This window comes from Molothrus ater, chromosome 1 (genome assembly GCF_012460135.2).
Source record: "Molothrus ater isolate BHLD 08-10-18 breed brown headed cowbird chromosome 1, BPBGC_Mater_1.1, whole genome shotgun sequence".
NCBI classification, from domain to species: domain Eukaryota; kingdom Metazoa; phylum Chordata; class Aves; order Passeriformes; family Icteridae; genus Molothrus; species Molothrus ater.
Genome location: NC_050478.2, coordinates 37,503,826 through 37,517,741, shown reverse-complemented (window position 1 = coordinate 37,517,741; position 13,916 = coordinate 37,503,826). Strand labels below are relative to the sequence as shown.

The window sequence follows — 13,916 nt, the reverse complement described above, 5'->3', positions numbered from 1 at the left end:
GAACTCCCTCTTAAAAATAGGCACAAGCTCTTCGAGATTTTTTTCCTCTGAGTGGAAGAAGTATGTCACAGAAGCTCACCAAACAATATTTACTATCAAGCCAAAAAAACTATAAACCGTGAGTAACTATGCAAACTTTAGTGTTGCACCATAATTAACAGCAAAGATGCAAACAGATGCACGAATCGTGATAACAGCTCAGTTAAACTGACAAAAATAAATATCAACCCACCCACAGAAGAACAAAACCAGCATGCTTGATGACAAATTTTTTTCTGCTCTTGTTGGTATTTCCTCTCCAGATCTTTTTGCAACAGCTGTTAATTGGTATTGTTCGAATTATTCTTGAGACCTTAACCAACCAACCACTAGGGTGGGGTTTTTTGGTTAACCTCAATAAAACACCAGAATCAGCATTAATGTTCTGTTAACCAAGGCAAAACAGAACCTAAAAAGGTCCTCTTTAAAACTTTTATTGTAGACGTTGACAGTGCATTTTGCAGTGAATATGCAATGTGCATTCCTCAGTGGCTTAAATTGCTGAATTGTTTTAAATGTTCCACAGCATTTTGCTCCTTCAATCCTTTCTTTGACTATCTTCAGCTTTTTTCCTTTCTTCCTTTTTTTTAATGTCACTCATCTGCTTTTCATTAGAAAATAAAGTATGACTTCACCTCTGCAAAAACTTAATGTAAGATCAAAGCAGTTTTGAGGGAAGGAAGGAAAAGTATTTGAAGTAGAGCATCCACTCCTTGAAGCCCTGTTTTCTGGGACATCTGCAGAGCTCTGATAAATCCACTGTAGAACTTGTGCCCTAATGAGGCCTGAAAAATAATGACCATCATCTTTGCAGGCCCAGGGATCATGAACACCACACTTCATGGGTGGTTTTTAATTAAATTGGAGGAGTGCAATAAAATAAAACACAACAACTACACGCTATTGCCTTCCCCCCTCCCTGCAAACAAACAAACAAAAAAAGCCAACCACAAAACAAGCAAAAAGAAAAAAAAAAAAACCCCATTGCAGAAATTATGTACATTTTGCACTGCATAACACAATTTCAATTTTCTTTTTAACTCCTTCCATGTTTGGTGGAGTGTTACAATAGGAGAAATCAAACTGTCCGGTAGCTCTGGGCAGTGAAAACTATAACTCTAGGAAACATAAGGTGATCATTTCCCTTAGAATACTGAATAAGTATTCACTGATAGGTCAAAATGGACCATGAAAAAATACAGCACATTTTAACACAAATTGTCAGAATTATATTTAAAAGGAAGTACCTGAAAGTTACAATATTGCAAATATCTCAGCCCCTTTTGGGTGAGTTTCAGCTCTGCAAATAAGAATGAATTAAAATGTTACAATAACCTATTGACTAAAATATCTCTCCCCCTTTTGGGTAGTGAATGGGCAAACTTCAAGCTAACTTAATTATAAGGCAAAAGACCCCAACAGTTCTAAATCTGAGTTTCAAATAGCTGTTGTGCAGGATTTTTCTTTCCAGCTAAAAATCATACAGGTTACCCTATTTGGTAATTGAGATGCAAAACAGGCTCAACAGATTATGCACAGAACATTACAGATCTTCTCTATTTCCAGCAAGTATAATTACTCTAGAAAACATCTTCTTCCTCCCAACACAAAAGCTGAGTAAAATACCCTATAAGCTTTTTCCTGCTGGTAGCAAGCTCAAAATGATAACTTTATCAAAGAGTATCATATAAACTATAATAAATACACTGATGAATTTAAATAATATATTTTTCCTACTCATATGTCCAGTACCCAAGAACCAGACAGCTGGACACTACTCAAAGAGCCACTCATATGTATCAGGAAATTAGCTGACCCATTTAACTTTAACAATACAAAATAAGCAGTTTAATGGGCAGCTTAAAGGGCATGTTCTTAATTTATTGATTGATCCAATTATTTTATTCCCTGTACTTTCCAGTTTCACTTACAGAAGAGAAGTAGGCTACCATATAAAGCTTTTATTAATAATAAGCAACCAGTAAAGTTGTACCTTGTAAAGTTAATGGTAATTTCCTATTTAAAGGAAGATGCTTTAATTGGGGCTGTAAGACATTATAAAACCGACCCACTCCACAATGAAAGTGATAAGAAAGCTTTAGATTACTTCTTTGTCTCCTATACACTTCTGCAGAAAACAATACATTTCAAGTTGAGCTTCAAGGAGCTGTACTCAGTATAAAGAGCCCAGCAGTCACATGGCCAAATTGGCCTCATCTTAATCTGCCTTATAAAAATCAGGAAATAAAATATTTTCTAATGGAAAAGGTGGTACAGGTTTACCCTATGAAAGCTTTTTTTTTTTTATGTGTGGGAAAACTAGAGGCCACTCTAGAATGAGAAGTGGGAAGAAGTGCTTCCAGGAAGGATCAGCAGCTGCTCTGGAGCCTGGGGCTGGGATTTTACTTCCACATCTGCCCATTGCTCACCTGCTGCAGGGCCTTGGCTAAGTCATCTCACCACAACCCCTCTCACTCTGTCTACTGTGCTTATCTAAAGCAAAAAGCTTTTCTTCAAGGAGATATTATTCTTTGTGCATGTGCTTTAGACTACTGGGTTCTAATTATATCTGTAAACACCCAGGCATTACTGTAAGACATGTATAATGAAAAATAAACAAGTTTACAGAAAACTTAGTGTACTAAAATAGTACATATTTCACCTTATTTACAAAAAAAGCTCCCAGTGAGACGGAAGAGAGAGTTGTATTTTTACATATTGTAAACCAATAGGGAAAAAAAAATGCAGAGGAGGCTTCCTCCTACATCTTCATTAAATATATTTATGTGTGTAAGTCACACAGTGCTGCTTTTATGTAAAATGCTGCAAGCTCACATGCCTAGTGCTCAATTTCACAGTGGACAAAACCAAAACGATGTATGCAGCCATTCATACACACACAGACACAGCAAGTGCCAAATACAAAACCCCTCACAGCACACAGCACTACTGTGTACCTCCAAAAGTCATGAAAACAGCACCAACTCCTCTCATATATCTTGTTCAGAGTGCCACCCTCCTCCTTCAGACTTGGGCTTCTAAGAAGGTTTTTACTAAGAAGAGCCTGTTCTATGCCTTCCACCCAGACTTTTCTCACAGAGGAACAAGTCAAGTGAAGCAGCTCAACAGCTACAGCTCTCCTGGTCCAGTTCTTTTATCAGGAAAAAACCCAAACTCCACATTTGTCTAGTCTCAGCTCCCTAAACTTCAGGTTCATTCTGCTCAGGATACGTGCACACCAAATATGTATTTACCAGCAGTCCTTGTCCATGTTTCCCATGATGAAAAGGGATGGGCTGTAAAGAAGGACCAGGAGGACCAAGCACCCTGCCCCTGAGCAGTGCCCTTAACTCTCCTCTGCTCAGCATTTCTGCTCTCACCAGTGACACTCACCCTCTGCACAGTCACTGACCTCTCCACCTGCTTGTGTTCTGACTTTATCCCTAGCAGACAGGTGCTCCCTGGCTGTTACTCCAAACATCCCTGAGGCTGAGCTCCTAATAAATTCTGCATGCTGAATTCTGCAATGAAACTCCTGTGGGAGAAGGTGATTGGTGTTAAGGATGCTGTTACATATTTTAGCACTCCAACTTGCACAGCTCCATGTAGATTTACATAAGATCCACGTACAGTCACTAGTTGAATGAGAACAGATGTCCCCTTTGGAGATGGCGTGAGTGTTTGTCTCCTCTCACTCTTTTGCACTCACACGCACAAATGCAAAATCAATGAAAGAGAAGTTGCAACCCAAAGTAAGAAAAAGTTTAAAGTTACATACTGCACTGCTACAGTTGGCAAACCAGCTTATCGAGGCTACAGTTTCCAGCAAATCACTAATGTTACAAGCCAAAAAGAGTTCTCCTGGATCACCTGCCAGGTGCTCAGGAAAAAAAATAAAACATTCTTCCACCCTGCACTATCCTTCCCACCTTATCCCACAGGAGAAGCTTGCAAGGAGCTTCCAGCCTGCTTACTTGTTTTTGTTACGAGATCTGAAAACAAGCTGCCTGCCACTGAACTGCTGTAGAGAAGTCAAACAGCAATTTTAATCTGAACACAGTGCAGTGTTTAGTGCTGGAACTGTGCCTACATCCTGGCAGGACGAAAATCCCCTGACCATGGGTCCTGCTCCATTTATCAGTACCAAGACACACATCCAAGACTTGTCACAGACGAGGCCCAGCAAGGACACCCAGCAGAGCACTGACAACGGGAGCTGTTCCTGCTCTGTACCCCATCACCAGAGTCCTGCAAGAGGGAAAGAGGAGCTGACAGCAGGCCACAGTGTACCCTCCTTCCCTCCCAAATGGCGCTCACCTCGCTTACCACAAAGCACCTGCAAGAGAGAGGCTGGTGAGCCCCCAAAAAAGCAAGGGGTTTCAGAGGAGACAAGGCTTCTCTATAGCACAGCAACATCTGCGGGGCAGAGCACTACAGGAGAAGGCTTTCACCCTCAAAAACATCATCTGGAGGTGCATCAGAGGGGAAAAAAAAGCACCAACCAAGGAAGAAAAAAGCAATTCAAACACACACACACACTTCCCTAACAGCCCACAAAAAATTTACCCACTTCACAACCAGCTTCATTTATTAGCAAGTCTTGGTAACATTAAAATATGGGGGTGCAAAGGGGAATTAACACTGGGAAAGCTTCAAATCATTCTGCCCACAGTTAGTGCTGCCAAGTCCAAGTACAGCAGCTGCTCTTTAACCTTATTGGCACTGGTGTAATCTCACACTGTCCCATGCATGCTCCAAAGCTGAAATGTAGGTGCCTGCACATGTGGGAAGAGCTAAGACATTGCAATGTGTGGCTTCTGTAATTTTCCCTTCCATGGCAGCATTGCGCCATGCCCTCAACCTACAGCTAAATCTCCTCGCACCGCCAGCCAGAACTACAGAGCCACGGTGCAACGATGCCTCGTCTCGTATGTCAGCTTGGCCTTTCACTTAACATCTGCCGAAGTAAGAGAACAGAGAAAATAAGATGCACTTTTTTCACAAACAGCTACTCTCGAAGCTGAAAGCATTACTAGGGGATCTGACATCAGCACTGCCAATCTAAATATGTCAGACCCGCTGTGCATCCACAAATTGCCTTGACAGCAGCAGCGCAGCCAGCGGCCCGTGCTCTGAGCACAGGCGACAATGACCGCGGTCTGAGCTCTAGAGGCGAGAGCGACAGCTCTGACCGAGCTCCCTCCCTCTATAATAAACAGGCGAGTCCTGCTTCTCCCACCAAGAAGAAAATCGCAGGTGGACAGAAAGTGCTTGTGATGGGAAACCAGGAGCAGCACTCCTGAATGCGAGCGCAGGCAGACACGGAGCAGAGAGCCCTGCTGGGGCAGGCTACAGGTGCACAGGGGACCCCGCCGTCCGCTCGGGCACCACACACCGGACACCGGCCCGGCGCTACGTGACCGCAGGGGACACAACTTTCCCAAGCGCGGAGACCGCGCCCCTTCGCCCCTCTGCCAGAGCTGCTGGCGACAGTGGCAGCTCCAGCCCGGAGCAGCGGCTTCAGCGGTGTCAACAGCTCCGCGCTGCGAGACCGCGGCCAGGGCGGGCTGGAGCAGCCCCCGCCCGGGGCCGGGACCTGCGGGCGGAGCAGAGAGGTGCCGCGCTCCCCGCCCGGGATGTTTACGCGGAGAGCGCGGCAGCAGCGCTGCTCACCCAGCGCTCACCGCCAGCACCGGGAGCCGCCCCGCCCGCCGCCGCCTCCCACGGAGGGACTGCCGGAGCAGCGGGAGGGTCGGGCAGCGGGACGGGCAGCGGGACGGGCAGCGGGACGGGCGCGCTACCCGCGCGGTCCCGTATTCGGTGCGCGCGGGTTTAATTTTTGCGGCCACCGGCCGAAAAGCTCCGGGGGAGCAAGATCCACCGGCACCGCCGTAGCCACCACTTCCTTGGGCAGCGCCGGGCGGCAGCCGGGCCGCCCCCGCGCCCGGCAGGGCACGGCCCTTCCTCACCGCCTCTCTCCCTCTCTCCCTCCCTCCCTCCCCTCCCCTCCCCTCCCCTCCCCTCCCCTCCCCTCCCGTCAATCCCCACCCTCCGTGGGCGGGGGGGCTCCCGCGGCCGCCCGGCCGGGTACCTTGCAGGCAGAGTAGACGCCCAGCTTCTCCAGCTTCTTGGCCCGCGGCGCGGCGCGCAGCTGCGCCTTCTTCCCCGCGGTGCGCGCCGAACCAGCCCCGCCGGGGTTCTCGGCGGCGCTGCGGACCGGCCCCCCGGCGGCCACCCCCGCGGCGGCCGGGGAGCCCTGCTGCGGCCCGCCGCCGCCCGCCGCCCCGGCCCCGCCGCCGCCAGGCTCCGCCATGCCCGCGGCGCGGCGGCGGCCGCCCGTCCGTCCGGCCCGCCGGCGCGGCGCGGTGCGCCCGGCCTTGGACCCTCCCCTTCGCCGCTCCGCCGCCGGCGGCTGCTCCCGGGGGGGCGGGAGGAGGGACCCGCCGCTCCGCGGGCGGCTCCTGCCCCGCCGGCGGGGGTGGGGGGCCGGCACCCGCCTCCCGCCGCTGCGCACCGCAAGGGCGCGCCCGCCTCCCTCCCTCCCGCCCCCCCTCCCTGCGCGGGGGCTGCGCGGGGCGGGCGGCGCCCCCGCGGGAAGGGCGGCGGCACCCGCGGCGTGCGGAGCCGCTACGGAGCCATCCCGGCCCTCCGGGAGGCTGCGCGGAAAGTTGCCCTAAAAAGAGGCGGCATCGCTGGCAGTGTCGCACGGTCCCGAACCCCGGCGAGCCCGCGGTGCTGCCGCAGCCGCCGTGGCCCCTCGGAGCGCCGCTACTTTGTTTGGCTTAACCATTGCCTTCCCACACTGTGTACTCTGCGGCCACCCTTGAAGGGTTCCGTCTTCTTCCCCAGATCATTTCTAATTGAATGTAAAAGTACGGGTCCGTTTGAAATACCGGCTAATTCAAAAACTCTCTGCTCAGTTTCTCGTGTCATGGTTCTGGGGCTTGGTTTTTTGTTATGTCCAGAAACAAGTGTTGAGAGCAGGTCAGTTCATACCTTAAAGGGATCACCCTTTAATTGAAAGTTAAATTAAGGAAATGGCCCTGCTCCAGAGAGCGCACTCCATGCACAGCAGCAAGTGCACCGGCTGTGAGGCGGTTCTGCCCCGCTGCACGTATGTAAAACCGTGGTTGAGCCGTGAGAAACCACAAATGGCAATTCCGTACTACGGCACCACGGTTTAAAGGGTTGACATTGAGGCTGGGCGTTTGCGTGGGATTTACGGTTCTTTGATGTGTGAAGTTAAACTATCAAAAAAGCAGTGTGAGTTTGGAGGGAAGTCCCAGCAAAGAGAGAGGGCTTTGCAGGCACAGGGCGTTGGCACCTTGCATAGGGAAAGCAAAAATAACTCTAGGTTTGTGAGAAATAATATCTGGGGGGAAGGATGGGTGCCAAAACCCTGCGGCGTCCTTCTTCCCTTCGCAGCTCCTGGGGATATTTTCAAGCATGGTGTTATACAGCGAGTTGGCATATTCACGAAATTACAGGAAACCAGAACGGAATAAAATGAAGTATGTAATGAAACAGGGAGATCTGTTGTTTTTCTCTATTTACTTATTTATATTTTTATTTTGCTGAGGTTTTTAAATCGGCAGCGTGTTGGTGGGCTGGGGGTCAGACCTGCTCCCCGGCCTCTGCCGCGGGCCGTCCGGAGCCGGGGTACCCCGGGGAGTGCGCGTCGGGGCCGGGCTGGCTTCGGGCTTCCCGCAGCTGTGACAGCGACCCGTAAGATGGCTGCTGCCATCCCCGGCGCTTTAAGACGGACTGGTTAAGGTGGAGGAGCCGCTGCCCTTGGCGGTAGCAGCCTCAAGATTAATAGGAAATGAAACGTGATAGGAAAATCCAGTTTCTCTGGAATTTAGGAGAGAATTATCTTCGTCTTTTATTTTTAAATTTAAATAAGTGTCCGAATCACGTTTTAAAATAACAAATAGCCGCTGTATATTAGCAACCCCTAAGAAGCTCTTTGCTTGCATTTTCTTTATGCCGGTTAGGTTTCTTCTTTCGGACTTGAAAATGAAACTGTTCTTGCTTAGTTTCGCTTTCAGCTTTCCCACGACTCCTCCTCGGCAGAGCAAATGTTACGAGCAAAGAGCACATCTGGAACAACACGCTGGCTGCAATGGACCACTTAATATCCCCGCCTGAACATCGACTCCTAGTTATCCTGCGAGTTATGTACCTTTACATGCCCCTGTATGTTTTTCCTTTTTTGTTTTGTTTTGGTTTTTTTTTCCCCCAAACACCAGGTTCTCCTTTAACCAGGTAGATAATGATATTTAACCCAGCATTAAGTTTGCACACTTGCATGTAATGAATTACAGTTTTGGTACTGAAAATACATTTACTGCTTTCACACAGATGAATAACTCCACCGATGTGCATCAAGGCCACTCAGTGGGCATTTATGTCTGAAGCTGCACAGGTGAATGCTCACAGGATCACAGCCTAGGTGAACAACCTTATTCTTTAGGAACCTTAAAAGCCTGAAAACTTATTACTTCCATGAAAGTAAAATCCAAGATGAAAGTTGTCAGGAAGCAAATAATTTTACTGCAGTTCCTTCTTGAATCCTCAGGAGCATGGCTGCCTTACAATGTCATGTCTCTTTTTTTCCATTATACCTTGATGCTCGCCAGACAACCAGAAATGTAAGTCTACCAGCTTGTGGCTACAGATACAGTTACTATAGTAACATTTATAAACACTAATTTCACTACACTTGCAGACCTGCTGCCTGCTAGAAGCTGCTTTGAAAGAAATCACTCTAACTATGAATAGGTAAGTTTTCCTCTTTCTTTTTTTTTAACATGAAGCCTGATCATTGCTCACATTCTAACTTTGTGCAAATATGTTGTTAAAAACAAAAAGAAAAAGAGCTTTACTTTGTCTTAAACTGCTCTAGTGAAAAGAAAAATATTACATCTAAAATTTTAACAAGACTAAGGAGTGAAAAGACAAAAAACAAACCCCTTATGCTTTGACATATGAGTGGACCCATGTCATTGTTGCATATATCCAGGCTGTTTTCTTCTCTTGGCTGAATTCAGAAGTGCAGAACATACTAATTTTCTAATTATAATGCATGCATAAATCTGAGCACCATGCAACCCCTCTGTTGCTTGGTTTTTGTCATTAAACATGAATATATTAAATTAGATTCAAACTCACAGTATCGTCTGAAAAACCCTCACCACATTTTTCAGTTTCTGTCCTTTGGGGCATGTCAGTGGGCTTGCACAAGTTGAGCTGACTCTGAAACCCGAGTTGAGGAAGCACAGGTGGGAGCAGATGATCCTGCCTGTGCTGCTCAGCTCACAAGCTCAGGTGAGTAGCCAGGTGACTTCAGGAATGCTACTCATCTGCATCAAATTAGGGAAGCCAGGGGCCAGGTGAGACACAGGTGCCAGCTCATGTGGGTTTCAGGTCTCACTCAGGCTGCTGATAGCCCCGAGGAGATCCCTGCTCAGAGCCCATGCTCCCAGCAGATCAGACATGCATTTCACATTTGTTGCTCCTGCATGAATTCACCATGAACACCTGACAGGCTTAAATGCAAGAGCCTGTGTGTTAGTATTATTCCAAGGAGGCAAAGGAGGCAGCTGCATTCTTGAGTCACAAAAGAGGAAATCAAAATACAGTTCAGGGCGTGCCAGACTCCTGGTTATTACCAAGTTGTCATTTAGGGCTTTTGGGGCCTATCTTGCTCCCATAAATTAAAGAATGACTCAGTTAACAGCAGCCTAATGCTGAATGCTACTGCTCTGACAGGGACCACCCAGCCCACAGCTGAGCTCCGGGAGTCTACTCCTAACCCTCCTCCCTGTCTCACAGCCCAGTCAGATCCAGCATGCCCAACCTAGCCTTGTCTCCCTCCTTTTGTCAAGAGAGATTTTCTTCCAGTGCTCCCACCTGTTTTTACTCTTGCCATTCAATTCCAATAGGAAAAGCATAGCTCTTGCTCTTCCAGGGAACTTGTCTGAGTATGAAATCCTATTGTGTCCTTTCATTAGTGCATTCCTTGTGGGTGAGGTGGCCTCCCTCCTGGCCACCAGGCATTCAGGAGTGCTATCAATAATTTATGAATCACTGGAAGTATTAACAATACTAAAGTTTTGCTCATTAGGCTGCCTCTAGCATCTCGTCAGCTTCCCATGGTGCTTACATGTGACTCTAACAGCACAGACCTTCCCATCAGGTTTTTACTCTGATAGGAAACCTCACACCCCAATTACCCAGTTTCTAAAGGAAAAAATGCAGAAAAATAAATGGACAAAATGTCATTTGCAACACCCATGGCTGCTCCAGTTGCACAAATTTCTTGTTAGTGATGGACCATTTAGCAGTTTTTATATGCTTCTTACGCAGAGGATGCTCTTCCTGACTGCAGTCAGACTTTTGATTTAATCCAAACCAAGTGAGAAAACTAAAGGCTGGAGTCACTCCTGCCTTTGCATAATTTGTGTGTGTGAGGTCCAGAAGATGTTTGTTGAAGTTATTTAGCCATCAGCAGTCACTGCATAGGCTTACACTGTATTATTTTATGGTAATGAGAGCTCTGGATCTCTTCTTGCAAACATGGGATGTAATACCTATTTTTCCCTTACCTTCTCTTTGACTCCCCACAATTCTTTTGTTTATGCCTTTCTCTAATGCATTTTTTATGTTCTCTCTATTCCTTAATTCGTGGCAGAGATCCCTGCAAACCTCTGGGACTCCACTTGGTGCATTTTGACTGCTTGTGCCATGTAGGGCAGGTTATTTGGTGGAAGCCTGAAATACCCCTGGGAGACTGGCACAGGCACTGCTGGCAGGGATGGGAGAGAAAGGGCCTCCTTTCTCCAGGTGCCAGCCAGCACCCTTGATACAGAAATAATATCTATGTCAGTGTTGTAAGATGAAGTTTCAGTGGCCTAAGCACATCTGGTTGTGCAAACCCAGTCATGAGCATTCCACATATCTGTATGAGGGACCACCTGGAAATCCTAGATTTTCCAGGAACTAGAGACACCCATAGGCACCACTGCCAACCCCTCAGCCAAGCAGCAGAAACTAAACAGCTAAAAACTTCCACTTGGACTGACTGTAATAGTGAAAAATGCAGAGCAACCCCAGGAGTACAGCACCAACCCCAGCTGGGGATCTGTGGGGTGAGGGAGGCAGGATGTCAGCAGGAGTGCAGAAGGCACAGTTACATTATCACCACCCATCTTCTACCTTCTGCCACAGCTTTCTTTGTGGGTCCCCAAACCCTCACATCCCTCACCTCCTGTGCCAAGGCTGGCAGGCTCACCATCCTCACTCATTGTTTCACAGCTTCTCTGCCCCACACAGGCCCTTGGGAGATAGCAAACTGCTACTTCTGCCTCACTGAGACCGACCCATCTATGAGGAAGAGCTGCAAAATATCTGGAGTGTAGAAAGAGCTGGTTTGTCGTTGTTTCACTACTCCCATTTCCCATTTTGATGCTTCCTCCCAGTTGAGGAGCTGCAGCTCTGCACAAGTGGACAGAGTCACAAATTATAACTCTTGCCCAAGAAGACCTAATGATGGGGACTCTTATTTTATAGGGTGGCACAAAACCAGAGGGTCTGGAATCCCGGGATTCCAGTTTTGGACAACACTTTAGGAGACAAATAAGGAGACTAATTATCTTAATTTATTCCATAATTATTTTAATTATCGATCACTTCCTTCTTTCTTACCTACTATCAGGTTTACAGGTGGGAGTACAGGATTCCAAGTCCTGAATACAGGCTCTGCCCCTGGCATTCTCCTGTGACTCACAAGTTTGCCCTTATCTCTTCCCACACCTATCATAACTAGACTTTCTTGAAGCTGCATCACTGCTTCTGGGGATGCAGTAAGTAGGCTATACATGCACACCGAAGTTGACTCACTTGGGAGAAGATGTCTTGCTCCTTCTGCACCATTCCCTCTGTGGATGGTTTTAGAGAATGAGGGGATCAGTTCTGATAAAAAAATACTGGAAGGTATAGGGCATGGCTCCTGGGTTAGCAAATTAGTTTGTTTTTTCATGTGAAGACTTTTTCAGAGGCCTTAAGGAAGGCTTTGTAAGGGTTTTCATGTAAAATATTTGCTCTTTGCTGCTTTGGCCAAAGATGACCACGTGAACCTGGGACCTGCTAAGGCAGCATCCCCCAGCAGAGGCTGGCTCCAGCTGTGCAGCAGGGCATGAGCTGCACAGCACAGCCACACTGCACCAGACCAGTGCTGATGCCTCACTGCCCACCCTGGGTGGCTCCTTGACACATGCTGGTGGCATCAGGCACCCTGCAGCTCAGGGATAGTCCTGGCCATGATGAGAGTCTCTGTCATGGTTGCTGTATGTGGGTGTGATGCATTCACAGTTTTCCAAGGGAGGTGCTCTGCAAGAACTGGGCTGAAGGTGTGGAGGCGATGAAGCCATGTCCTGGTGTCTCAGGCACATGGGAAGGAGAGGACTGAGAGGGAAGCACAACCTGAGACATGAGCAATAAGTAAATAAGTACATCAGGAAAGCAGGAAAAGACAGGCAAGGAAGCTGGTGCTCATTCAGCAAGAATTTGTTTATATGTACTAGATGAGAATATTTTGATGAGAAACTCAGGGAGACCATGACCTCCACTTTACATCCCACAGTCCTTCTCTGCCTTGTCCCATCACCCACAGGCAGGCAGGCAGGCAGGCAGGCATCTTTCCAGCACTGGTTTCAGCATCAATAACAGTCACCATTTTCTAAGACCACAAGTATGTAGCAAATAATAAAACCCCCAAACCTAAGAGAGGAAGGAGTTCAGGCCTGGAGATTGTGCAAGCTAAGTTCTGACTGTGTCAAAGGGAAGTGAGGAAGAAGCTCTCTCTGGGTGGAGATAGGAACAACATGTGTCAAAGGGAGATAACTGCATATGGGACTTGTCTGTTCAGATACAACTCAGATCCTCCATCCTCAAAGCTCAGGAACATCTTCCATCTTTGGTAATTAAAAAAATGATGATTGTAGTGCCAAACTGCAGAAACAGAAAACAATCTTGCCTTACCTTATTAACAGCAAGCAGCTCCAAGTGTCATAGCTAGAAAGGTTTTCCAGAAATATGAGATTTACTGAGACAATGGTATCATCTGCCATATAGGCCTCATGCTCTGCCTCATTCTGCCCCTTTTAGACAGGCCAGTGTATGGCAGACTAAGCTCTGACCAGGAGGCTCTTTGTTATGACACACAATAAATACAATTTTTTTGCCCTTGAAAACACATAGAATCTCAAACTGTGGTTCACTCCCCATTCTTCTACATCTAATTTCTTTTTATCTGCTTCTATTTTCATCTCAGAACATTAAACTGTGTTGGGTTTTGGCTCCCTAAATAGGCACAGGGAAACTGCAGTGAGCTAGAAAGCTGAATTTTATCTTTCACTGTGAGGCTGGCAGTGCTTTAGCTTGGTGTATTGTGCTGTCAGTATCTCACTGTTATCCTTTAACCTGACAGCAAAAAACCTCCCAGTCTGTATTTGTTCCTGATGAGAGAAATACAAGGAGAGAAGGACATATAGACTAATCTTTTACTTCATTAGGGATCAGCAAAGCAAATGTTTCTTATTTTATATTTTTACAAGGTTTTTAGCTATTAACATAAGCAATTTATGCATAGCATAAAAATTAACATCAGGGCTGCCCTTTAAATAATTATAAGCAAAGTTATTGCACCTAAAGAGTTACAGCCTATCCTGCTACATGAATTATTATGTATATTATCCTGGTTATTTACACATTGTAATTAACTGGGACTGTTTTGGTGCTTTGAAAATGTAATTTCTTAGCACTTACAGCCACTTATGGAGATACAAACCCATGTAAAATGTGTGTTAAGAAATTCA

General features: G+C 47.0%; 2 protein-coding genes across 2 annotated transcripts in view; one reads left to right on the top strand and one right to left on the bottom strand.

Annotated features, from left to right (window-relative positions):
- Window positions 1-6,367, bottom strand: part of KAT2B (lysine acetyltransferase 2B) — a 40,499-nt gene extending 34,132 nt beyond the window's left edge. The window contains exon 1 of the mRNA XM_036405371.2: window positions 6,131-6,367. Within this exon, the coding sequence (XP_036261264.1) occupies window positions 6,131-6,352 (222 nt within the window). The 5' untranslated portion in view covers window positions 6,353-6,367. The remainder of the gene's footprint in view (window positions 1-6,130) is intronic.
- Window positions 6,368-7,076: 709 nt separating this feature from the next.
- Window positions 7,077-13,916, top strand: part of PP2D1 (protein phosphatase 2C like domain containing 1) — a 14,574-nt gene continuing 7,734 nt past the window's right edge. Inside the window, 4 exon segments of the mRNA XM_054514295.1 lie at window positions 7,077-7,217; window positions 7,635-7,764; window positions 8,088-8,235; window positions 9,246-9,366. Of these exon segments, the coding sequence (XP_054370270.1) occupies window positions 7,077-7,217; window positions 7,635-7,764; window positions 8,088-8,235; window positions 9,246-9,366 (540 nt within the window).